The sequence below is a fragment of the Macaca fascicularis genome, chromosome 11, assembly GCF_037993035.2.
Source record: "Macaca fascicularis isolate 582-1 chromosome 11, T2T-MFA8v1.1".
Lineage (NCBI taxonomy): Eukaryota > Metazoa > Chordata > Mammalia > Primates > Cercopithecidae > Macaca > Macaca fascicularis.
Genome location: NC_088385.1, coordinates 87,065,297 through 87,090,994, shown reverse-complemented (window position 1 = coordinate 87,090,994; position 25,698 = coordinate 87,065,297). Strand labels below are relative to the sequence as shown.

The following is a 25,698-nucleotide window of genomic DNA, read 5'->3' as shown; positions in this document are numbered from 1 at the left end:
GTGACTCTATTTTGCAATATCAAGTGTTTTAAGTCTTTGATATTTGATAACCTTTCCAAATTCTAAATTCAGTCTTTTGGCCTCAAACTAACTTTTGGATATTAGGGCTCCTGAAGTCCGAGACAGACATATTAATCTTCATTGGTACATTAAAATTATACCAGAATCATTGTCAAATACGAAATGGTGTTTAACTTTCTTTGAGTTATTTTTATATGAATGTGTCAATAATGTATGTTCCAAAATTATATGAGATTCATATAATTCTTGTATGTCTTAATCTATGTTATCAGGAATAATTATGACTATTACGTTAAATGATTGTATGCCACAGAAGTAATCAAATTTCCTTGTCTATTGTGTCTTTAACCATTGCTATTCTAAGACTTTTGTCATGCACAGACAATTATTGTTTTACTTTGATTCTTCTCAGAAAGCACTTTATAATCAGCTGCAGTCCACAACTTGCTTCCTTAGGGAAGTTTGTGGAAAGGACTCTGACAGGTGCTCTTGAAGGCAGGTTTCTTATTACTCTGGAGACTGTGTCATTAGACTAGAGAGAAAACTTCTGGGATTCTCATTGGAAAGCAGATGTGTTCGTGAGGATTGCTGGCCCAATACTGGGCAGAACAGGAGTTAACAGCATGGGACTGAAATAATAGAAGGCAGAAATATTTTCCTATGACTTTTTTGTTTGAAACATTGGGCTTCTTATTGTTTTGTTTTCTAAAGTCAAGAAAACAATTCTGCCGGGTGCGGTGGCTCATGCCTGTAATCCCAGCACTTTGGGAGGCCAAGGCAGGCTGATCTCCTGAGGTCAGGAATTCGAGACTAGCCTGACCAACATGGAGAAACCCCATCTTTACTAAAAGTACAAAATTAGCTGGGCGTGATGGTGCATGCCTGTAATCCCAGCTACTTGGGAGGTTGAGGCAGGAGAATTGTTTGTACCTAGAAGGTGGAGGTTGTGATGAGCAAAGATTGCACCATTGCACTCCAGTAGGGGCAATAAGAGTGAAACTCCATCTCAAAAAAAAAAAAGAAAAGAAAGAAAGAAAGAAAAATAAAAGAAAACCTTTCTTTTGAGCCATTTATGGCTTAAAATAAATTGAGTAAAGCATGCTCTTGTGAGCAAAATTTGAGGCATATTTCTTAACATCTGATATCTCCAGAATTTGAAAATTATTTGTGAGTATCCTTAAAGTATGGCAATATAGCTATTTGCATAAGTTCAATAAGAATCTATTTTCTGCTGTAACAGGACACAGTTGGAGACGCTGGTTATTTTACCATGGCTTTGACTAGGATGGAATATTTACAGATATGACTGGACTGCTTTGGGGAATTTAAGTTGACATTATAGAGCTGACCAAAGCCTCTTGTACAGACTGGCCTAGCACCTTGTTTATGCAATTCCTTTACAATGTTTGTGACCTGCAGTAAGTGAAACACATCACTTTCTGACAGGACTAGAAACCCCAAGTTATTCTGGAACCTCAAGAAGAGAGAAATTAATCCAATTCATATAGGTATTTGCAGGCACAGATAAATCCTTAGCTTGGCTAACCTCAAGAGGTTTTTAAAAGGTCTAACCTGAGATTATGAGAAAGTTACAACAAAGTCAACATAAAAGAGCCTATATGAACAATAATTATTCTTCCTGTACTTTATGCAAATAATCAAGCCATACATATTACAATTAAAACTTATTTTGCAAGTAAATTGGTCCTGTTATGATTTGTCTTTCATAGAAATGAGGAACTACAACATGGCACAAGTATACATATGTAACAAACCTGCACGTTGTGCACATGTACCCTAGAACTTTAAGTATTAAAAAAAAAAAAAAAAGAAAGAAATTAAGAACTAGAGAGAGAAAAAGAATATCATTTGAAAAGAAACTATGGTACATCTTTTATTAGATTGTGGCCTTGTCCATTATTTCTTAGTTGTTATTATTTCTCTACAATTAAACACAAACACAAGAATATACTTTCCTCTTGCCAAGACTCAGAGTTAAGACAAATACTCTACTTGAAGTATTTTCTACACAATCACTATTTGAAACTACAATGATAAATGTTATGTTTTCTCTACTACAAAAGAAAATAAGGGTAACAGGAGAAAACACTAATAAGTAGTTACTGAGTTCACCAAATGCCCAGCATTCTGCAAAATGACTTGGAAAGAATAATAAGAAATATAACGTACTATCGCCACCATCAAAACCTTAGAATTTTCTTAGAGAAATCTGGAGTATATACTTTACATGGAGTATACATAGTAGATATGTTTTTACTGGCATGCTTTATATTTAATAGGCCTCTAAAATTGTTTTATTAAATGAATGAAATAATAATGTGAACAAAGATCACCACCATACATTGGAGAATGTTTGTAGAGATGCTGACACATGAATAAGACTTTTAATGCTTTTGGTAGAAATGTGCAAATATTTTTTCCATATACAAAATGAAAAAGTTTCATAGAATCTTTGTCTTACTACTTAAAATGATACCATAAACAAATATCTTTTTTTTTTTTTTTTTTTTTTTTTTTTAAATTTATTTATTATTATTATACTTTAAGTTGTAGGGTACATGTGCATAACGTGCAGGTTTGTTACATATGTATACTTGTGCCATGTTGCTGTGCTGCACCCATCAACTCGTCATTTACATCAGGTATAACTCCCAGTGCAATCCCTCCCCCCTCCCCCCTCCCCATGATAGGCCCCGGTGTGTGATGTTCCCCTTCCTGAGTCCGAGTGATCTCATTGTTCAGTTCCCACCTATGAGTGAGAACATGCGGTGTTTGGTTTTCTGTTCTTGTGATAGTTTGCTAAGAATGATGGATTCCAGCTGCATCCAAGTCCCTACAAAGGACTCAAACTCATCCTTTTTTATGGCTGCATAGTATTCCATGGTGTATATGTGCCACATTTTCTTAATCCAATCTGTCACTGATGGACATTTGGGTTGATTCCAAGTCTTTGCTATTGTGAATAGTGCTGCAATAAACATACGTGTGCATGTGTCTTTATAGCAGCATAATTTATAATCCTTTGGGTATATACCCAGTAATGGGATGGCTGGGTCATATGGTACATCTAGTTCTAGATCCTTGAGGAATCGCCATACTGTTTTCCATAATGGTTGAACTAGTTTACAATCCCACCAACAGTGTAAAAGTGTTCCTATTTCTCCACATCCTCTCCAGCACCTGTTGTTTCCTGACTTTTTAATGATTGCCATTCTAACTGGTGTGAGATGGTATCTCATGGTGGTTTTGATTTGCATTTCTCTGATGGCCAGTGATGATGAGCATTTTTTCATGTGTCTGTTGGCTGTATGAATGTCTTCTTTTGAGAAATGTCTGTTCATGTCCTTTGCCCACTTTTTGATGGGGTTGTTTGTTTTTTTCTTGTAAATTTGTTTGAGTTCTTTGTAGGTTCTGGATATTAGCCCTTTGTCAGATGAGTAGATTGCAAAAATTTTCTCCCATTCTGTAGGTTGCCTGTTCACTCTGATGGTAGTGTCTTTTGCTGTGCAGAAGCTCTTTAGTTTAATGAGATCCCATTTGTCAATTTTGGCTTTTGCTGCCATTGCTTTTGGTGTTTTAGACATGAAATCTTTGCCCATGCCTATGTCCTGAATGGTACTACCTAGGTTTTCCTCTAGGATTTTTATGGTATTAGGTCTAACATTTAAGTCTCTAATCCATCTTGAATTAATTTTCGTATAAGGAGTAAGGAAAGGATCCAGTTTCAGCTTTCTACTTATGGCTAGCCAATTTTCCCAGCACCATTTATTAAATAGGGAATCCTTTCCCCATTTCTTGTTTCTCTCAGGTTTGTCAAAGATCAGATGGCTGTAGATGTGTGGTATTATTTCTGAGGACTCTGTTCTGTTCCATTGGTCTATATCTCTGTTTTGGTACCAGTACCATGCTGTTTTGGTTACTGTAGCCTTGTAGTATAGTTTGAAGTCAGGTAGCGTGATGCCTCCAGCTTTGTTCTTTTGACTTAGGATTGTCTTGGAGATGCGGGCTCTTTTTTGGTTCCATATGAACTTTAAAGCAGTTTTTTCCAATTCTGTGAAGAAACTCATTGGTAGCTTGATGGGGATGGCATTGAATCTATAAATTACCTTGGGCAGTATGGCCATTTTCACAATATTGATTCTTCCTATCCATGAGCATGGTATGTTCTTCCATTTGTTTGTGTCCTCTTTGATTTCACTGAGCAGTGGTTTGTAGTTCTCCTTGAAGAGGTCCTTTACATCCCTTGTAAGTTGGATTCCTAGGTATTTTATTCTCTTTGAAGCAATTGTGAATGGAAGTTCATTCCTGATTTGGCTCTCTGTTTGTCTGTTACTGGTGTATAAGAATGCTTGTGATTTTTGCACATTAATTTTGTATCCTGAGACTTTGCTGAAGTTGCTTATCAGCTTAAGGAGATTTTGGGCTGAGACAATGGGGTTTTCTAAATATACAATCATGTCATCTGCAAACAGGGACAATTTGACTTCTTCTTTTCCTAACTGAATACCCTTGATTTCTTTCTCTTGCCTGATTGCCCTAGCCAGAACTTCCAACACTATGTTGAATAGGAGTGGTGAGAGAGGGCATCCCTGTCTTGTGCCAGTTTTCAAAGGGAATTTTTCCAGTTTTTGCCCATTCAGTATGATATTGGCTGTGGGTTTGTCATAAATAGCTCTTATTATTTTGAGGTACGTTCCATCAATACCGAATTTATTGAGCGTTTTTAGCATGAAGGGCTGTTGAATTTTGTCAAAAGCCTTTTCTGCATCAATTGAGATAATCATGTGGTTCTTGTCTTTGGTTCTGTTTATATGCTGGATTATGTTTATTGATTTGCGAATGTTGAACCAGCCTTGCATCCCAGGGATGAAGTCCACTTGATCATGGTGGATAAGCTTTTTGATGTGTTGCTGAATCCGGTTTGCCAGTATTTTATTGAGGATTTTTGCATCGATGTTCATCAGGGATATTGGTCTAAAATTCTCTTTTTTTGTTGTGTCTCTGCCAGGCTTTGGTATCAGGATGATGTTGGCCTCATAAAATGAGTTAGGGAGGATTCCCTCTTTTTCTATTGATTGGAATAGTTTCAGAAGGAATGGTACCAACTCCTCTTTGTACCTCTGGTAGAATTCAGCTGTGAATCCATCTGGTCCTGGACTTTTTTTGGTTGGTAGGCTATTAATTGTTGCCTCAATTTCAGAGCCTGCTATTGGTCTATTCAGGGATTCAACTTCTTCCTGGTTTAGTCTTGGAAGAGTGTAAGTGTCCAGGAAATTATCCATTTCTTCTAGATTTTCCAGTTTATTTGCGTAGAGGTGTTTATAGTATTCTCTGATGGTAGTTTGTATTTCTGTGGTGTCGGTGGTGATATCCCCTTGATCATTTTTAATTGCGTCGATTTGATTCTTCTCTCTTTTCTTCTTTATTAGTCTGGCTAGTGGTCTGTCAATTTTGTTGATCTTTTCAAAAAACCAACTCCTGGATTCATTGATTTTTTGGAGGGTTTTTTGTGTTTCTATCTCCTTCAGTTCTGCTCTGATCTTAGTTATTTCTTGCCTTCTGCTAGCTTTCGAATGTGTTTGCTCTTGCTTCTCTGGTTCTTTTAATTGCGATGTTAGAGTGTCAATTTTACATCTTTCCTGCTTTCTCTTGTGGGCATTTAGTGCTATAAATTTCCCTCTACACACTGCTTTAAATGTGTCCCAGAGATTCTGGTATGTTGTATCTTTGTTCTCATTGGTTTCAAAGAACATCTTTATTTCTGCCTTCATTTCGTTATGTACCCAGTAGTCATTCAGGAGCAGGTTGTTCAGTTTCCATGTAGTTGAGCGGTTTTGATTGAGTTTCTTAGTCCTGAGTTCTAGTTTGATTGCACTGTGGTCTGAGAGACAGTTTGTTATAATTTCTGTTCTTGTACATTTGCTGAGGAGTGCTTTACTTCCAATTACGTGGTCAATTTTGGAGTAAGTATGATGTGGTGCTGAGAAGAATGTATATTCTGTTGATTTGGGGTGGAGAGTTCTATAGATGTCTATTAGGTCTGCTTGCTGCAGAGATGAGTTCAATTCCTGGATATCCTTGTTAACTTTCTGTCTCGTTGATCTGTCTAATGTTGACAGTGGAGTGTTGAAGTCTCCCATTATTATTGTATGGGAGTCTAAGTCTCTTTGTAAGTCTCTAAGGACTTGCTTGATGAATCTGGGTGCTCCTGTATTGGGTGCATATATATTTAGGATAGTTAGCTCTTCCTGTTGAATTGATCCCTTTACCATTATGTAATGGCCTTCTTTGTCTCTTTTGATCTTTGATGGTTTAAAGTCTGTTTTATCAGAGACTAGTATTGCAACCCCTGCTTTTTTTTGTTCTCCATTTGCTTGGTAAATCTTCCTCCATCCCTTTATTTTGAGCCTATGTATGTCTCTGCGTATGAGATGGGTCTCCTGAATACAGCAGACTGATGGGTCTTGACTCTTTATCCAGTTTGCCAGTCTGTGTCTTTTAATTGGAGCATTTAGTCCATTTACATTTAAGGTTAATATTGTTATGTGTGAACTTGATCCTGCCATTATGATATTAACTGGTTATTTTGCTCATTAGTTGATGCAGTTTCTTCCTAGCCTCAATGGTCTTTACATTTTGGCATGTTTTTGCAATGGCTGGTACCGGTTGTTCCTTTCCATGTTTAGTGCTTCCTTCAGGATCTCTTGTAAGGCAGGCCTAGTGGTGACAAAATCTCTAAGCATTTGCTTATCTGTAAAGGATTTTATTTCTCCTTCACTTATGAAACTTAGTTTGGCTGGATATGAAATTCTGGGTTTAAAATTCTTTTCTTTAAGAATGTTGAATATTGGCCCCCACTCTCTTCTGGCTTGTAGAGTTTCTGCTGAGAGATCTGCTGTTAGTCTGATGGGCTTCCCTTTGTGGGTAACCCGACCTTTCTCTCTGGCTGCCCTTAAGATTTTTTCCTTCATTTCAACTTTGGTGAATCTGGCAATTATGTGTCTTGGAGTTGCTCTTCTCGAGGAGTATCTTTGTGGCGTTCTCTGTATTTCCTGGATTTGAATGTTGGCCTGCCCTACTAGGTTGGGGAAGTTCTCCTGGATGATATCCTGAAGAGTGTTTTCCAACTTGGTTCCATTTTCCCCCTCACTTTCAGGCACCCCAATCAGACGTAGATTTGGTCTTTTTACATAATCCCATACTTCTTGCAGGCTTTGTTCGTTTCTTTTTCTTCTTTTTTCTTTTGGTTTCTCTTCTCGCTTCATTTCATTCATTTGATCCTCAATCGCTGATACTCTTTCTTCCAGTTGATCGAGTCGGTTACTGAAGCTTGTGCATTTGTCACGTATTTCTCGTGTCATGGTTTTCATCTCTTTCATTTCGTTTAGGACCTTCTCTGCATTAATTACTCTAGCCATCAATTCTTCCACTTTTTTTTCAAGATTTTTAGTTTCTTTGCGCTGGGTACGTAATTCCTCCTTTAGCTCTGAGAAATTTGATGGACTGAAGCCTTCTTCTCTCATCTCGTCAAAATCATTCTCCGTCCAGCTTTGATCCGTTGCTGGCGATGAGCTGCGCTCCTTTGCCGGGGGAGATGCGCTCTTATTTTTTGAATTTCCAGCTTTTCTGCCCTGCTTTTTCCCCATCTTTGTGGTTTTATCTGCCTCTGGTCTTTGATGATGGTGATGTACTGATGGGGTTTTGGTGTAGGTGTCCTTCCTGTTTGATAGTTTTCCTTCTAACAGTCAGGACCCTCAGCTGTAGGTCTGTTGGAGATTGCTTGAGGTCCACTCCAGACCCTGTTTGCCTGGGTATCAGCAGCAGAGGCTGCAGAAGATAGAATATTTCTGAACAGCGAGTGTACCTGTCTGATTCTTGCTTTGGAAGCTTCCTCTCAGGGGTGTACTCCTCCCTGTGAGGTGTGGGGTGTCAGACTGCCCCTAGTGGGGGATGTCTCCCAGTTAGGCTACTCAGGGGTCAGGGACCCGCTTGAGCAGGGAGTCTGTCCCTTCTCAGATCTCAACCTCCGTGTTGGGAGATCCACTGCTCTCTTCAAAGCTGTCAGACAGAGTCGTTTGCGTCTGTGCAGAGGTGTCTGTGTGTCTTAGTTTACTGTGCCCTGTCCCCAGAGGTGGAGTCTACAGAGACAGGCAGGTTTCCTTGAGCTGCTGTGAGCTCCACCCAGTTCGAGCTTCCCAGCAGCTTTGTTTACCTACTTAAGCCTCAGCAATGGCGGGCGCCCCTCCCCCAGCCTCGCTGCTGCCTTGCCGGTAGATCACAGACTGCTGCGCTAGCAACGAGGGAGGCTCCGTGGGTGTGGGACCCTCCCAGCCAGGTGTGGGATATGATCTCCTGGTGTGCCTGTTTCCTAAAGCGCAGTATTGGGGTGGGAGTTACCCGATTTTCCAGGTGTTGTGTGTCTCAGTTCCCCTGGCTAGGAAAAGGGACTCCCTTCCCCCTTGCGCTTCCCAGGTGAGGCAATGCCTCGCCCTGCTTCAGCTCTCGCTGGTCTGGCTGCAGCAGCTGACCAACTCCGATCGTCCGGCACTCCCCAGTGAGATGAACCCAGTACCTCAGTTGAAAATGCAGAAATCACCGGTCTTCTGTGTCGCTGGCGCTGGGAGTTGGAGACTGGAGCTGCTCCTATTCGGCCATCTTGCTCCGCCCCAAACAAATATCTTTAACAGTAATGATATATACAGTGGGAACATTTAATGTTTGACATTATATTGTCAATGAAACTTTCTTTGTTCTGAATGTAACTTAAATTTGACTATGCAGAAGAAGAGAATAATTTCAAAAACAATTAAAATCAGGTTGTTAAGAAAGTGAAATGTTCTACATTCTTACTACTCAAAATATGGTCCATAGACATGGAGCATCAGCACTATCTAGTAGCTTATTGAAAAGGCAGAACCTGGGGGATTTGGCAAGATGGCAGAATAGGAACAGCTCTGGTCTGCAGCTCCCAGCGAGACCAAAGCAGAAGGTGGGTGATTTCTGCATTTCCAACTGAGTTACCTGGTTCACCTCACTGGGACTGGTTAGACAGTGGGTGCAGCCCACAGAAGGCGAGCAGGAGCAGAGTGGGGCGTGGCCTCACCCAGGAAATGCAAGGGGCCAGGGAACCAGGGAACTCCCTCCCCTAGCCAAGGGAAGCCATGAGGGGCTGTGCTATCCAGCCCAGATACTACGATTTTCTCATGGTTTTTGCAACCCACAGACCAGGAGATTCCCTTGTGTGCCTACAACACCAGGGCTGGGTTTCAAGTTCAAAACTGGGCAGCTATTTGGGCAGACCCCAAGCTAGCTGCAGGCGTTTTTTTTTTTCATTCCCCAGAGATACCTGGAACCTCAGCAAGACAAAACTGTTCACTTTCCTGGAAAGGGGTCTGAAGCCAGGAAGCCAAGCGGGCTCACTTAGCGGGTCCCACCTCCATGGAGCCCAGCAAACTAAGAACCACTGGCTTGAAATTCTCGCTGCCAGCACAGCAGTCTGAAGTTAACCTATGATAATCAACCTTGGCTGGCGGAGGGGCATCTGCCATTACTGAGGCTTGAGTAGATGGTTTTCCCCTCACAGTGTTAAGAAAGTCACTGGGAAATTCAGACTGGGCGGAACACACCACAGCATGGCAAAGTAGCTGTGGCCAGACTACCTCTCTGGATTCCTCCTCACTGGGCTGGGCATCTCTGAAAGAAAGGCAGCAGCCACAGTCAGGGGCTGATAGACAAAACTCCCATCTCCCTGGAACAGAGCACCTGGGGGAAGGGGCAGCTGTGGGCACAGCTTCAGCAGACTTAAACGTTTGTGCCTGCCAGCTCTGAAAAGAGCAGCAGATCTTGCAGCAGAGCGCTCAAGCTCCGCTAACAGACAGACTGCCTCCTCAAGTGCCTCCTGACTGAGAGACACTTCCTAGTAGGGGTCGACAGACACCTCATACAGGAGAGCTGACTGGCATCATGTGGGTGCCCTTCTGGGATGAAGTTTCCAGAGGAAGGAGCAGGCAGCAATCTTTGCTGTTCTGCAGGCTCCACAGGTGATACCCAGGCCAGGCAAGCAGGGTCTGGAGTAAAACTCCAAGAAACGCCAGCAGACCTGCAGAAGAGAGCCCTGACTGTTAGATGGAAAACTAACAAACAGAAAGTGATAACATCAACATCAACAAAAAGGACACCCACACAAAATCCCCATCCAAAGGCCATCAGCATCAAAGATCAAAGGTAGATAAATCCACGAGGAAGAGGAAAAAGCAGCACAAAAATGCTGAAAATTCCAAAAACCAGAATGCTGCTTCTCCTCCAAATGATCACAGCTCCTCTCAGAAAAGGGCACAAAACTGGACAGAGAATGAGTTTGATGAATTGACAGAAGTAGGCTTCAGAAGGTAGCTAGGAACAAGCTCTTCAGAGCTAAAAGAGTATGTCCTAACCCAATGCAAAGAAGCAAAGAAGCTAAGAACCTTGATAAAAGGTTACAGGAACTGCTAACTAGAATAACCAGTTTAGAGAAGAACATAAATGACCTGATGAAGCTGAAAGACACAACACGAGAACTTTGTGAAGCACACAAAAGGATCAACAGCCAAATGAATCAAGCAGAAGAAAGGTATCCGAGATTGATTATCGACTTAATGAAACAAAGGATGAAGACAAGATTAGAGAAAAAAGAATGAAAAGGAACAAAGCCTACAAGAAATGGGACTATGTGAAAAAAGACCAAGCCTATGACTTATTGATGTAGCTGAAAGTGACGGGGAGAATGGAACCACGTTGGGAAACACACTTCAGGATATTATCCAGGAGAACTTCCCCAACCTAGCAAGACAGGCCAACATTCAAATTCAAGAAATACAGAGAACACCACTAAGATACTCTTCGAGAAGAATAACCCCAAGATACATAATCGTCAGATTCTCCAAGGTTGAAATGAAGGAAAAATTGTTAAGGGTAGCCAGAGAGAAAAGTTGGGTTAGCCACAAAGGGAAGCCCATCAGACTAACAGCAGATCTCTCTGCAGAAACCCTACAAACTAGAAGATAGTGGGGTGGGGGGCAATATTCAACATTCTTAAAGAAAAGAATTTTCAACCCAGAGTTTCATATCCAGCCAAACTAAACTTCATACACGAAGGAGAATTAAAATCTTTTACAGACAAGCAAATACTGAGGGATTTTGTCACCACCAGGCCTGTCATACATGAGTTCCTGAAGGAAGCACTAAATATGGAAAGGCAAAACCGGTACCAGACTGCAAAAACATACCAAAATATAAAGACATATGATGAAGAAACTGCATCAACTAATGTGCAAAATAACCAGCTAGCATCATGATGACAGGATCAAATTCAGAGCTAACAATATTAACTTTAAATGTAAATGGACTAAATGTCCCAATTAAAAGACACAGACTGGGAAACTGGATAGAGTCAAGACCCATCGGTGTGCTGTATTTAGGAGACCCATCTTATGTGCAAAGACACACATAGGCTCAAAATAAAGGGATGGAGGAATATTTACCAGGCAAATGGAAAGCAAAAAAAAAGCAGGGGTTGCAATCCAAATCTCTGATAAAACAGACTTTAAACCAACAAAGATCAAAAAAGACAAAGAAGGGTATTATTACTTAATGGTAAAGGGATCAATGTAACAAGAAGAGCTAACAATCCTAAATACATACACACCCAATACTGGAGCACTCAGATTCATAAAGCAAGTTCCTAGAGATGAACAAAGAGATTTAGAGTCCCAAACAATAATTGTGGGAGACTTTAACACACCACTGTCAATACTAGACATATTAACAAGACAGAAAATTAACAAAGATATTCAGGACTTGAACTCAGCTCTGGACCAAGCAAACCTAATAGACATCTACAGAATTCTTCACCCCAAATGAACAGAATATACATTCTTCTCAGCACCACATCACACTTATTCTAAAATTGACCACACAATTGGAAGTAAAACACTCCTCAGCAAATGCAAAAAAAAAAAAAAAAAAAGGAATTCATAACAAACAGTCTCTCAGAACACAGTGCAATCAAATTAGAACTCAGGATTAAGAAACTCAATCAAAACTGCACGACTACATGGAAACTAAACAACCTGCTCCTGAATGACTACTAGGTAAATAACGAAATGAAGGCAGAAATAAATAAGTTCTTTGAAACCAATGAGAACAAAGACACAACGTACCAGATTCTCTGGGACACAGCCAAAGCAGTGTTTACAGGCAAATGTATAAATGCCCCTAAAAATCTAAATGTCCACATCAGAAAGCGGGAATGATCTACAATCGACACCCTAACATCAACATTTAAAGAACTAGAGAAGCAAGAGCAAACAAATTCAAAAGCTAACAGACGTCAAGAAATAACTAAGATCAGAGCAGAACTCAGGGAGACAGAGACACGAAAAACCCTTCAAAAAATCAGTGAATCCAGGAGCTGGTTTTTTGAAAAGATTAACAAAATAGACCACTAGCCAGACTAATAAAGAAGAAAAGAGAGAAGATTTTCTAGTTTATTTGCATAGAGACACAATAAAAAACTATAAAGGGGAGATCACCACTGATCCCACAGAAATACAAACTACCTTCAGAGACTATTTTAAACATTTCTACCAAATAAACTAGAAAATCTAGAATAAATGGATAAATTCCTGGACACATACACCCTCCCAAGACTAAAGCAGGAAGAAGTCAAATCCCTGAATAGACCAATAACAAGTTCTGAAACTGAGGCAGTAATTAATAGCCTGCCAACAAAAAGAAGCCCAGGACCAGATGGATTCGCAGCCCAATTCTACCAGAGTTACAAAGAGGAGCTGGTACCATTCCTTCTGAAACTATTCCAAACAAAAGAAGAAGAGGGACTCCTCCCTAACTCATTTTATGTGGCCAGCATCATCCTGATACCAAAGCCTGGCAGAGACACAACAAAAAAAAGAAAATTTCAAGCCAACATCCCTAATGAACATCAATGCGAAAATCCTCAATAAAATACTGGGAAACTGAACCCAGCAGCACATCAAAAAGCTTATCCACCACGATCAAGTTGGCTTCATCCCTGAGATGCAAAGCTGGTTCAACATACACAAACCAATAAATGTAATCCATCACATAAACAGAACCAATGACAAAACCACAAGATTATTTCAATAGCTGCAGAAAAAGCCTTCTATAAAATTAAACATCCCTTCATGCTAAAAACACTCAATAGTTTAGGTATTTATGGAACATATCTCAAAATAATAAATGCTATTTATGACAAACCCATAGCCAGTATCATACTGAATGGGCAAAACTGGAAGCATTCCCTTTGAAAACCAGCACAAGACAAGGACGCCCTCTCTCACCATTCCTGTTCAACATAGTATTGGAAGTTCTGGCCAGGGCAATCAGGCAAGAGAAGGAAATAAAGGGCATTCAAATAGTAAGAGAGAACGTCAAATTGTCTCGGTTTGCAGATGACATAATTGTATATTTAGAAAACCCCATCATCTCAGCCAAAAACTCCTTAAGCTGATAAGTAACTTCAGCAAAGTCTCAGGATGCAAAATCAATGTGCAAAAATCACAAGCATTCTTATACACAAAAAATAGAAAAACAGAGAACCAAATTATGAGTGAACTTGCATTCATAATTGCTACAAAGAAAATAAAATACCTAGGAAATAAAATACAACTTACAAGGTATGTGAAGAACCTCTTCAAGAACTACAAACCACTGCTCAAAGAAATAAGAGAGGACACATACAAATAGAAAAAGATTCCATGCTCATAGATATGAATAATCAATATTGTGAAAATGGCCATACTGCCCAAAGTAATTTATAGATTCAATGCTATTCCCATCAAGCTACCATTAACTTTCTTCACAAAATTAGAAAAAACTACTTTAAATTTTATATGGAACCAAAAAAGAGCCCATATAGCCAAGAAAATACTAAGCAAAAAGAACAAAGCTAGAGGCATCATGCTATCTGACTTCAAACTATACTACAAGGCTACAGTAACCAAAACAGCATGCTACTGGTACCAAAACAGATATATAGACCAATAGAACAGAACAGAGGCCTTGGAAATAATGCCACACATCCACAACCACCTGATCTTTGACAAATCTGGCAAAAAATTACTTGTCAAAAAAACAAGTAATAGGGAAAGGATTCCCTATTAAATAAATGGTGTTGGGAAAACTGGTTAGCCATATGCAGAAAACTAAAACTGGACCCATTCCTTACACCTTATACAAAAATTAATTCAAGATGGATTAAAGACTTAAACATAAGACCTAAAACCATAAAAACCCTAGAAGAAAACCTAGGTAATTCCATTCAGGACATGGGCATGAACAAAGGCTTCATGACTAAAACACCAAAAGCAATGGCAACAAAAGCTAAAATTGACAAATGGTATCTAGTTAAATTCAAGAACTCTGCACAGCAAAAGAAACTACCATCAGAGTGAACAGGCAACCTACAAAATGGGAGAAAATTTTTGCAATCTATCCTTCTGACAAAGGTCTAATATCCAGAATCTACAAGGAACTTAAACAAATTTACAAGAAAAAAACCAAACAACCCCACCAAAAAGTGGCCAAAGGATATGAACAGACACTTCTCAAAAGAAGACATTTATGCAGCCCACAAACATATGAAAAAAAGTTCATCATCACTGGTCATGAAAGAAATGCAAATGAAAACCACAATGAGATATCATCTCACACCAATTAGAATGGTGATCATTAAAAAGTCAGGAAACAACAGATGCTGGAGAGGATGTGGAGAAATAGGAACGCTTTTACACTGTTGGTGGGAGTGTAAATTAGTTCAACCATTGTGGAAGACAGTGTGGCTATTCCTCAAGGATCTAGAACCAGAAATACCGCTTGACCCAGCAATCTCATTACTGAGTATATACCCAAAGATTTATAAATTATTCTACTCTAAACACATATGCACACATATGTTTATTGCAGCACTAGTCACAATAGAAAAGACTTGGAGCCAACCCAAATGCCCATCAATGATAGACTGGACAAATAAAATGTGGCACATATACACCATGCATTACTATGCAGCCATAAAAAAGGATGAGTTCATGTCCTTTGCTGGGACATAGATGAAGCTGGAAACCATCATTCTCAGCAAACTAATGCAGAAACAGAAAACCAAACACTGCACGTTCTCGCTCATAAGTGGGAGTTGAACAATGAGAACACATAGACACAGGGAGGGGAACATGAAACACTGGGGCCTGTCAGGGGGTGAGGGGGGCAAAGGGAGGGAGAGCATTAAGACAAATACCTAACACGTGGGGGTGCTTAAAACCTAAATGATGGGTTGATGGGTGTAGCAAACCACCATGGCACATGTATACCTATGTAACAAATCTGCACGTTCTGCACATGTATCCCAGAACTTAAAGTATAATTTAAAAACAGAAAAGGCAAGAAAAGGTAGAACCCAAAACCCTACTGCAGTCCTATGAAAACAGAATTCATATTTTAACAATTTCCCTAGGTGATGTGCATGCACACTAAGGTTTAAGAAGTGCTGTTCTAAAAACTTCACATTGAAAGCTTGTGTATGCATTTATCACAAGTGTTAGATTGCTAGAACTAAAAAATAATGTTTAAGCTTGTGGTCTCTATTGTCAAGTGGTGACTGTTGAAAAAAAGTCATACAAGTGATTTTTTAGCTTCATAATTCAGCCATAATTGTGCTAGTTCCATGAAGAATCCAGAAGTATACCACATAGTTCTGACATAAAATAATACACAATCTAGATTAGTACATAAAAATAATCAGAATATAATGAGATGCTTAATTTTGATGTGATGACTATAAACACAATAGGATATAAGAACAGGACAGATAAGTGTGAGCTGAAACTATGACTTTGAGGGAGCAGAGGAAATCAGATACAGAGAGTACACTGAGAAAAGACATAGATGAGGGATGGAGTTGACAGAACCCTTGGAAAGACTGGTGTAGGAGGTTTGACTTTATGACAATATTGGAAGCCACTGGAGGCCATTGGAAGTCGTAGTTCTTAAGAAGCAATGACATGATAACAATATGAGTCTCAGAAAGATAAATAGAAAGAAATAGTATATTATTGTGAGGATGAACTTGAGTCAGAAATATAGCCAAGAAATTAAGGGGCAGAGCTGTACATATCAATTTGGAACTCATCAGTGTGTAGGTGTGGCTAAGATTTTAGAAGTGGATGAACACATTAAGCACCAGGAAAAAGGGGTAGAGAACCACAAACAGATGTCCAGTTCAATAAACATTCAGTGAGAAACTATGTGCCCAGCATGGTGCTCCTCCCTTGTGAAACATGGATGAGCAAAACTTGCTCCTTGCTCTGAAGGAACCAAATCAGTCATCTCTGAGTGGGGACTTATATAAGAGGAAAAGACAACACAAGACAAAGAAGAAACCAGAGAGAGACTGAAAGACTCATAATATCCAGAAAGTCAAGGGTGGAGGTAACTTAAAGGAGTGTCGGAGGCACCTAAATCTCAAGGAAAATGAGGATTTGATATAAAATCAACCTGAAAGGTGTATTTGTTTATGCGTTCAAATTTCTAAATTGTTATCTACTTTTCTAAGTCTCTAAATTTATACTCTAAACCTCAGGGGATGAAAGGATTCTAATATTAAATTGTTAGCTAAAACAGGCTTGTTCAAAGAGGATACTTAGAGAAAGTATATTCATTAGTGTGCCTTCCTTAGGCTCCAAAAATAATCCAAACATCACAAGATTTAAAAAAAAAAAAAAAAAAAAAAAAACCTACAGGCAACTTACCATCCGCTGTAATTACATGACTGCCAAATCCATTGCTAGGTATTTATTCTTTAAGAAACTTAAAATCATTCATAAAGGAAGCCAAGACAGGTACCAACAGGAAAATCCAATGACGTAAAACATAAGCAAGAACCTTGCTTAAGTTCAAAAAGCTACAGATTTTACTGTTCATTTTTTATTTAACAGAACTAATATAAAATGTAAGATAGTCTGTTTTCTTGACTTAGGCTTAAATAACAGAATCACATACAAACCTCTAATAATATAAAAGTCATATCCAGAAAAAAATGCATTACTCATAGGTTAGTTTGCTGGAGGAAAAGATGTTATTTTGTTTATTCTTGTGAAACTTCTTTCTAAAGCTCACATTTTTCATTTAGAAATGTAAATCTGTGATCAGTAATGTCTAAAATTTGAGTATGCAGGTAATCCAAATGCATTCAATGTAAGAAATTTTAAGGATTTTATCAGATATATAAAGCCTGGAGTTTACCAACACATATCATCAAAATAGCATTTCTAGAATTAAGCATAATATCTTTTTATTGTTATAACCATAAAAAAATGTATAACCCAGTTATGGTTTAATGTGTTATATTTATATTCACCAAACCAAATTAATAACAATAAAAATGGCTAACATTTATTGAACACTCACTTTATATTAAACACTATCTAAGCCTTTTGTATATGTTTATTTAATCCTCAGAAGTACTTTCACAGTTATTTTTCTCATTTTATAGATGAGGAAACAGAGGCACAGAACGTTTAAGAGCTAACCCATTACCTATAAATAGTAAAAGTTAAGAATGAGTTAAAGAAATACCAAAATCTGGCAGAGATACAATGAAAAAAAGAAAATTTCAGGCCAACATCCCTGATTAACATAGACACAAAAATCCTCAACAAAATACTAGCAAACTGAATCTAGCAGCACATCAAAAAGCTAACCCACCACAATCAAGTAGACTTTATTCCTGGAATGACAGGTTGGTCCAACATACACAAATCAATAAATGTGATTCATCACATAAACAGAACTAAAAACAAAAACCATGTGATCATCTTAACAGATGCAGGAAAAAGCTTTGAATAAATTCCGACATCCCTTCATATTAAAAATCCTCTAAAAGTTAGGCATCAGAGGAACATATCTCAAAACATTAACAGCCATCTATGACAAACCCACAGCCAACATCATTCCAAATGGGCAAAAGCTGGACCTAATCCCACTGAGAGTGGAATAAGACAAGGATGCCCACTCTCATCACTCTTATTCAACATAATACTGGAAGTCCTAGCCAAAGCAATCAGGCAAAAGAAAGAAATAAAAGGCATCCAAATAGGAAGAAGAAGCCAAAGTATCTCTCTTTACAGACAATATGATTCTACACCTGGAAAACCCCATAGCCTCTGTCCAAAGGCTCCTATAACTGATAAACAACTTCTGTAAAGTTTCAGGATACAAAACCAATGTACAAAACTCAGCAGCATTTCTATATACCAATAACGTTCAAGCTGAGAGTAAAATCAAGAACTGTAATTCCATTCACAATAGCCATATACACACAAAAAAATACCTAAGTATACAGCTAACCAGGAAAATGAAAGATCTCTACAACAGGAATTACAAAACACTGCTGAAAGAAATCAAGACGACACAAACAAATGGAAATATATTTTATGCTCATGGGTAGGAAGAACTGATATTGTTAAAATGGCCATACTTCCCAAAGCTATCTACAAATTCAATGCCATTCCTAAGCAAAAAGAACAAAGCTGGAAGCATCAAACTACCCAATTCCAAACTATACTACAAGACTACAACAACCAAAACAGCATGGTACTGGCACAAAAACAGACACAATGGAACAGGTTAGAGAACCTAAAAACATAGCCACATACCTATAACCATCTGATCTTTGACAAAGCCGACAATAATAAGCAATGAGGAAAGGACTCCCCATTCAATAAATGCAGCTGGGATAACCAGCTAGCCATATGCAGAAGATTGAAACTGGAACCTTTCCTTTCATTAAATACAAAAATCAGCCAAAGATGGATTATAGACTTAAAAGTAAGACCTAAGATCGCAAAAAACCTAGAAGAACACCTAGGGAATACTATTCTGGATGTAGGCCTTGTCAAAGATTTCATAACAAAGACACCTAAAGCAATTGCAACAAAAACAAAAATTGACAAGTGGGGCCTAATTAAACTAAAGAGCTTCAGCACAGCCAAAGAAATGTCAACAAAGTAAACAGAAAAACTACAGAATGGGAGAAAATATTTGCAAATTATGCACCCTACACAGGCCTAATAACCAGAATCTATAAGGATCTTAAACAAATCAATAAGCACAAAACAACCCCCTTAGAAATGGGCAAAGGACATGAAGAGACACATCTCAAAAGAATACATACATGCAGCCAACAAGCATATGAAAAAATGCTCAACATCATTAATTATTAGAGAAATGCAAATCAAAACCATAATAAGGTATCATCTCACACCAGTCAAAATGGCTATTAATAAAAAGTCAAAAAAACAACAGATGTTGGCAAGGTTGTGAAGAAAAGGGAATGCTTACACACTGCTATGCACTGCCGGTGAGAATGTAAATTAGTTTAGCCACTGTAGAAAGCAATGTGGCAATGTCTTTAAAAACTTAAAACAGAATTACCATTCAACCCAGCAATCCCACTATTGTGTATATACCCAAAGGAATATAAATCGTTCTACCGTAAAGACACATGCACATGTACATTCATTGCAGCACTACTGACAATAGCAAAATCATGGAATCAACCTAAATGCCTATCAACAGTGGAATGGGTAAATAAAATATGGTACATATACACCATGGAATACTACACAGCCACAAGAAAGAAATGTCTTTTGCAGCAACATGGATGCAGCTGCAGACCATTATCCTAAGTGAATTAACACAGGAGCAGAAAACCAAATACCACATGTTCTCACTTATAAGAGGGAGCTAAACATTGGGTATATACGGACACAAATAGGGGAACTATAGACATTGGGACCTACTTAAGGGTGGAGGATGGGAGGAGGGTAAGGGTCAAAAAACTATCTATTGGGTACTATGCTACTACCTGCATGATGAAATCCTTTGTACACCAAACCCCAACAACATGTAATTTACCCACATTAACAAACCTTCAAGCATATTCCCGAACCTAAAATAAAAGTTGAAAAAAGATATAATTGTTTTATAGGTTTTATAAATAACACATGAATTCGATATATCAGGGAGCAGCATACTTGTTTTTTACGTTAAATCTTTACACAAATGCAAATAAAAATGTGTAACTGTGACCTACCTTTATCAAAAAAACCTGGCAATCACTGATATAGTCATATTCTAGTCCATCAAAAGAATAATAATGCCGGTCCCCATATATTGTGCACACTGCTGGGCATGGATAATATGTGCAATTGAACATTCCTCGTCGACAAACGCTATTAAAAAATAACACCAGTTACCTTTCTAAAGAAACTTGACTCTAACTAGTGATTTCAAGTGACAGTAACTTTGGAATGTCTGTATTCAAGAGAACTCATGAGCCAATATCCCTTACGAATACTGCCAATTCATTCTGATACCACCTATTACATTGACAAATTAGGCATACGTTTTTCACTTTGTTTAAATAAATTATCAGACACCAAAACCAAGCCTGGGAATTGTGCATTGGTCACACAAAGTAGATGACAGAATGAAAAACTGAACACAGGTCTGCTGGTAACTGACAGAGCACAATTCCATCTCCCATATTTGAGTACATTTAAATGCATTAGACATGACATTGCTCATGACTTTAGAATTTTTGTCCTTACTTTAGGGAAATTATATTTCAAATTTTATTTTATGGTATTCTTTTGACTTACCTTGACACTGAAAACCTTCCATTAAATACGGTCTTTTCCTTGCAACATTTAGCACTTTCTTATAAACATGAGATATTTTTTCCTATTAAAATTTTAGATTGTTGTATTTTACACTTTTCTTCTGGGCTGAACAAATATGCATAAAAATAATGGTACAGTTCCCTGCAGATAGTAACTGTCCACCTACTCCTGCAAGCCTTTAAATTATTTGCTCAGGCTTGATTTACTTTTTGCTGATGTCAGTCTCATTAAATAAATACTACAAGATGACTGAAATTAACACAATTACTTAGGAAAATATTTGTGAAATAAATGGATCTCCTTACCAGGTGTAACACGGTGTAGCAATCACTTCTCCTGAGAGATACTCCCAATCTTTCCAGATACATGGGCAGCTTTCAGGAACATAACACTTTCCTTTGTGTTCTGCCATTCTTCCGAATGAAGAATAAAATGCTATTTAGTATGAACTACAGATTTCAGTTTTAAAATATCAATAATCTTAGCATATTAACACTATCATCTATATTTATTAGAGCTGTCTAAGGCACTCTAGCTAACCTATTGAGGAGTTGAATCCAGTCTTTCTCCCCACTTTTTCCACATAGTACTTTACATATCACAGTACTAAATGTCAGGCAAATGGCTAGATTGTTGACCTTTTTGCTATTCACTGAGTGCATGAAAAGAAGACAGAAGCCTAAATTTCTAATAAAGTGAGTCATTCCGAAAAAAAAATTTATGGAGGAAGTGAGAGTCCCGTTCTTCAATATCTGCTACTTAAAAGAGTCTGTAGGGCCTACAATTTTTTGATGAAATAGTAAATTATTAAATGATTAATATTTTTGTTACATGATGTAGAGAGTAATCGAAAGCTTCTTTCTGAGTACTGAAAGTTGAAATCAGGAGAGTTTAACTTAGGTGTGTGTGGAACTAAAAAACATTATATTAAGTGTTTCACATTGTTTATTTAATGTGATAACTTTCGAATGTTGGTTTTCTTTCAAGTATTATTTTCTTCTTGAAAGATTATCCCCTGAAATAGTGTCTAAAAATGTCTATGACTATAAAAGTTAAACATATACAAATGTTATATTTTAACATACAATTTAAATATAAATACATAATTAAGTATAAAATTTTATATAAAAATTGAACAAATCTCAGAGAAGAATTAATTTTGGTGTGTTATCTAAATATTTGCTATGAAGATTAAATATATATTACATATAACATCAAATCCTTTAATATAAATATATATTTCAATATATTTACAATTTTCTCTAAAAGTTTTAATAACTTAAAATAAGGATAAATAGTATAACAATAATTTTGTTAGTAATAAATTATAAATATAATAAATATATAAAATAACAATAAAGATAAAAATAACCTTAAATTTGAAAATTAGTTGTCATTATTTATATAATTTGTTATTATGAATTAATCTATAATGTATTATTTAAATAATAACAAATAATAAATAAATAAAAATTAAAAGCTCCTAAAATAGATAAGGTATAAAACTTTTTTTACATTTTGCTTTAAAATATAAAAATTCAAGATTATAAAAATTAACATGGAATTCAGGAACCCTGAATTCTTGCCTATTCTCTAAAACAGAAATAACTTCTCATGTTGTTTTAGCTCTCTGCTTTCTCTCTCATGGCTCTTTGTACACAGCACTGTAATTCCTTATTCAGTGTATATGCTGTCCACTAGACTTTCAGCTTCACTTGAGAGGACCATAAATATCTTGTTAATGTTCATGTCACACAAAATGTAGCACATAGAAGACAACTGAAGAAACTTATTTATATAAATGATGGATTATCTCATTTAGATTTCTTTCTTTTAGACCAACAATGCCCTCGATTCTAAAATCTCTCACCCTGGCCCTCCCAAACTTCTAGCCATGCATCCTGAGCTTTGAATTTTTCTTCTGCCTGGAAAATTCTTCTCGCATGTTCTGTCTGGCAAACTTATCACTTAAGACTCAATTCGATGCAATCTTTTATGTCCCCAGCTCCTTCACATACTCCCTATACTTAGCAATTTTATGAACCTTTATTGGAGGATTTATCACAATGAACTGTTAAGTACTTCATTAAATATCTTATAGTGATAATAAGAACAATAACAAAACTAATATTTTTTACTGCTTACTATGGCAAGGTACTATTCTAATCATTTTAACTATGCCGCTAACTGATCTTATCCTAGTGATAATCTCCTAAGGTAGATTCTATCATTATCTAATAAATGTATTTTAGTACCCCCCATTCCTAAGGCTTAACACAATGCCTCAAACATTAGACACTTCATAAACTTTAATTGTTCAGTTGTTTAAGTGAGGGAAACCTCACCAAAATGAACCACAATTCTTATATCACCAGCCAAAGTCATGGTTTTAACTGGCTTTGCTAATTAATGACTGATGAGTTTTTCATAACTACTCAAGACTGGAAGAAGGAAAAGGAAAACTTTAAATCACTATAAATTATAGGTGTATTTCAGAGAGATTGTTAATTTGGTTCTAGACCACAGCAATAAAGTTAATATCACAATAAAGCAAGTCACACAGATTTTTTGGTTTCCTAGTACATATAAAAGTTATATTTACATTATAGCCTATTAAATGCATAATAGCATTATATCTAAAAAATATACATACCTTAATTTAAAAATACTTTATTGCAAAAAAAAAAAAAAAGTCAATGGTCATCTGAGCCTTCAAGGAGCCATAATCTTTTTGCTGGAGGAGAGTTTTTCTTCAGTGTTGATGGCTGATGACTAATCAGAGTGGTGGTTGCTGAAGGCTGGGATATCTGTGACAACTTCTTGAAATAAGACACAGTGAAGTTTGCCACATTGATTGACTCTCCCTTTCACAAAAGATTTCTCTGTAGCATGCAATGCATTTGATAGTGTTTTACCTAAAAATTTCTTTCAAAATTGGAGTCAGTCCTCTTAAACCCTACCACTGCTTTATCAACTAAGTTTATGCAATATTCTAAATGATTTATTATCATTCCAACAATGTTCACAGCATCTTCACCAAGTATAGATCACATGTCAAGAAAGCACTTTTTCAATTGTGATGTTAGGGTGTCAATTTTAGATCTTTCCTGCTTTCCCTTAAGGGCATTTAGTGCTATAAATTTCCCTCTACACACTGCTTTAAATGTGTCCCAGAGATTCTGGCATGTTGTGTCTTTGTTCTCATTGGTTTCAAAGAACATCTTTATTTCTGCCTTCGTTTTGTTATGTACCCAGTAGTCATTCAGGAGCAGGCTGTTCAGTTTCCATGTAGTTGAGTGGTTTTGAGTGAGTTTCTTAATCCCGAGTTCTAGTTTGATTGCACTGTGGTCTGGGAGACAGTTTGTTATAATTTCTGTTCTTTTACATTTGATGAGGAATGCTTTACTTCCAACTATGTGGTCAATTCTGGAATAAATGCAATGTGGTGCTGGGAAGAATGTATATTCTGTTGATTTGGGGTGGAGAGTTCTGTAAATGTCTATTAGGTCCACTTGGTGCAGAGGTGAATTCAATTCCCAGATATCCTTTTTAACTTTCTGTCTCATTGATCTGTCTAATGTTGACAGTGGGATGTTAAAGTCTCCAATTATTATTGTGTGGGAGTCTAAGTCTCTTTGTAGGTCTTTAAGGACTTGTTTTATGAATCTGGATGCTCCTGTATTGGGTGCATATATATTTAGGATAGTTAGCTCTTCTGGTTGAATTGATCCCTTTACCATTATTTAATAGCCTTATTTGTCTCTTTTGATCTTTGTTGGTTTAAAGTCTGTTTTATCAGAGACAGGATTGCAACTCCTGCTTTTTTTTGTTCTCCATTTGCTTGGTAGATCTTCCTCTATCCCTTTAATTTGAGCCTATGTGTGTCTCTGCACGTGAGATGTGTCTCCTGAATACAGCACACTGATGGGTCTTGACTCTTTATCCAATTTGCCAGTCTGTGTCTTTTAATTGGGGCATTTAGCCCATTTACATTTAAGGTTAATATTATTATGTGTTAATTTGATCCTGTCATTATGATGTTAGCTGGTTATTTTGCTCGTTAGTTACAATTGAAAGAATTAGAGAAGCAAGAGCAAACACATTCAAAAGTTAGGAGAAAACAAGAAATAACTAAGATCAGAACCAGAACTGAAGAAGATAGAGACACAAAAAACCCTTCAAAAAATCAATTAATCTGGGAGCTGTTTTTTGAAAAGATCAACAAAATTGACAGACCGCTAGCAAGACTAATAAAGAAGAAAAGAGAGAAGAATCAAATAGATGCAATAAAAAATGATAAAGGGGATATCACCACTGATCCCACAGAAATACAAACTACCATCAGAGAATACTATAAACACCTCTATGCAAATAAATTAGAAAATCTAGAAGAAAAGGACAAATTCCTGGACACATACACCCTCCCAAGACTAAACCATGAAAAAGTTGAATCCCTGAATAGACCAATAACAGGCAATAATTGAGGCAATAATTAACAGCCTACCAACCAAAAAAAGTTCAGGACCAGATGGATTCACAGTCGAATTCTACCAGAGGTACAAGGAGGAGCTGGTATCATTCCTTCTGAAACTATTCCAATCAGTAGAAAAAGAGGGAATCCTCCCTAACTCATTTTATGAGGCCAGTTTTATCCTGATACCAAAGCCTGGCAGAGACACAACAAAAAAAGAGAATTTTAGACCAATATCCCTGATGAGTATTGAAGCAAAAATCCTCAATAAAATACTGGCAAACTGAATGCAGCAGCACATCAAAAAGGTTATCCACCATGATCGAGTGGGCTTCATCCCTGGGATGCAAGGCTGGTTCAACACGCAAATCAATAAATGTAATCCAGCATATAAACAGAACCAAAGACAAAAACCACATGATTATCTCAATA

The 25,698-nt window shown here is 37.4% G+C and overlaps 1 protein-coding gene across 1 annotated transcript in view; it reads right to left on the bottom strand.

The window, feature by feature from the left end:
* OTOGL (otogelin like) overlaps nucleotides 1-25,698 on the bottom strand; it is a 170,794-nt gene that overhangs the window by 83,859 nt on the left and 61,237 nt on the right. Inside the window, exons 24-25 of the mRNA XM_005571630.5 lie at nucleotides 21,101-21,208; nucleotides 20,207-20,345 (exon numbers count right to left, since the gene is read on the bottom strand). Of these exons, the coding sequence (XP_005571687.3) occupies nucleotides 20,207-20,345; nucleotides 21,101-21,208 (247 nt within the window). The remainder of the gene's footprint in view (nucleotides 1-20,206; nucleotides 20,346-21,100; nucleotides 21,209-25,698) is intronic.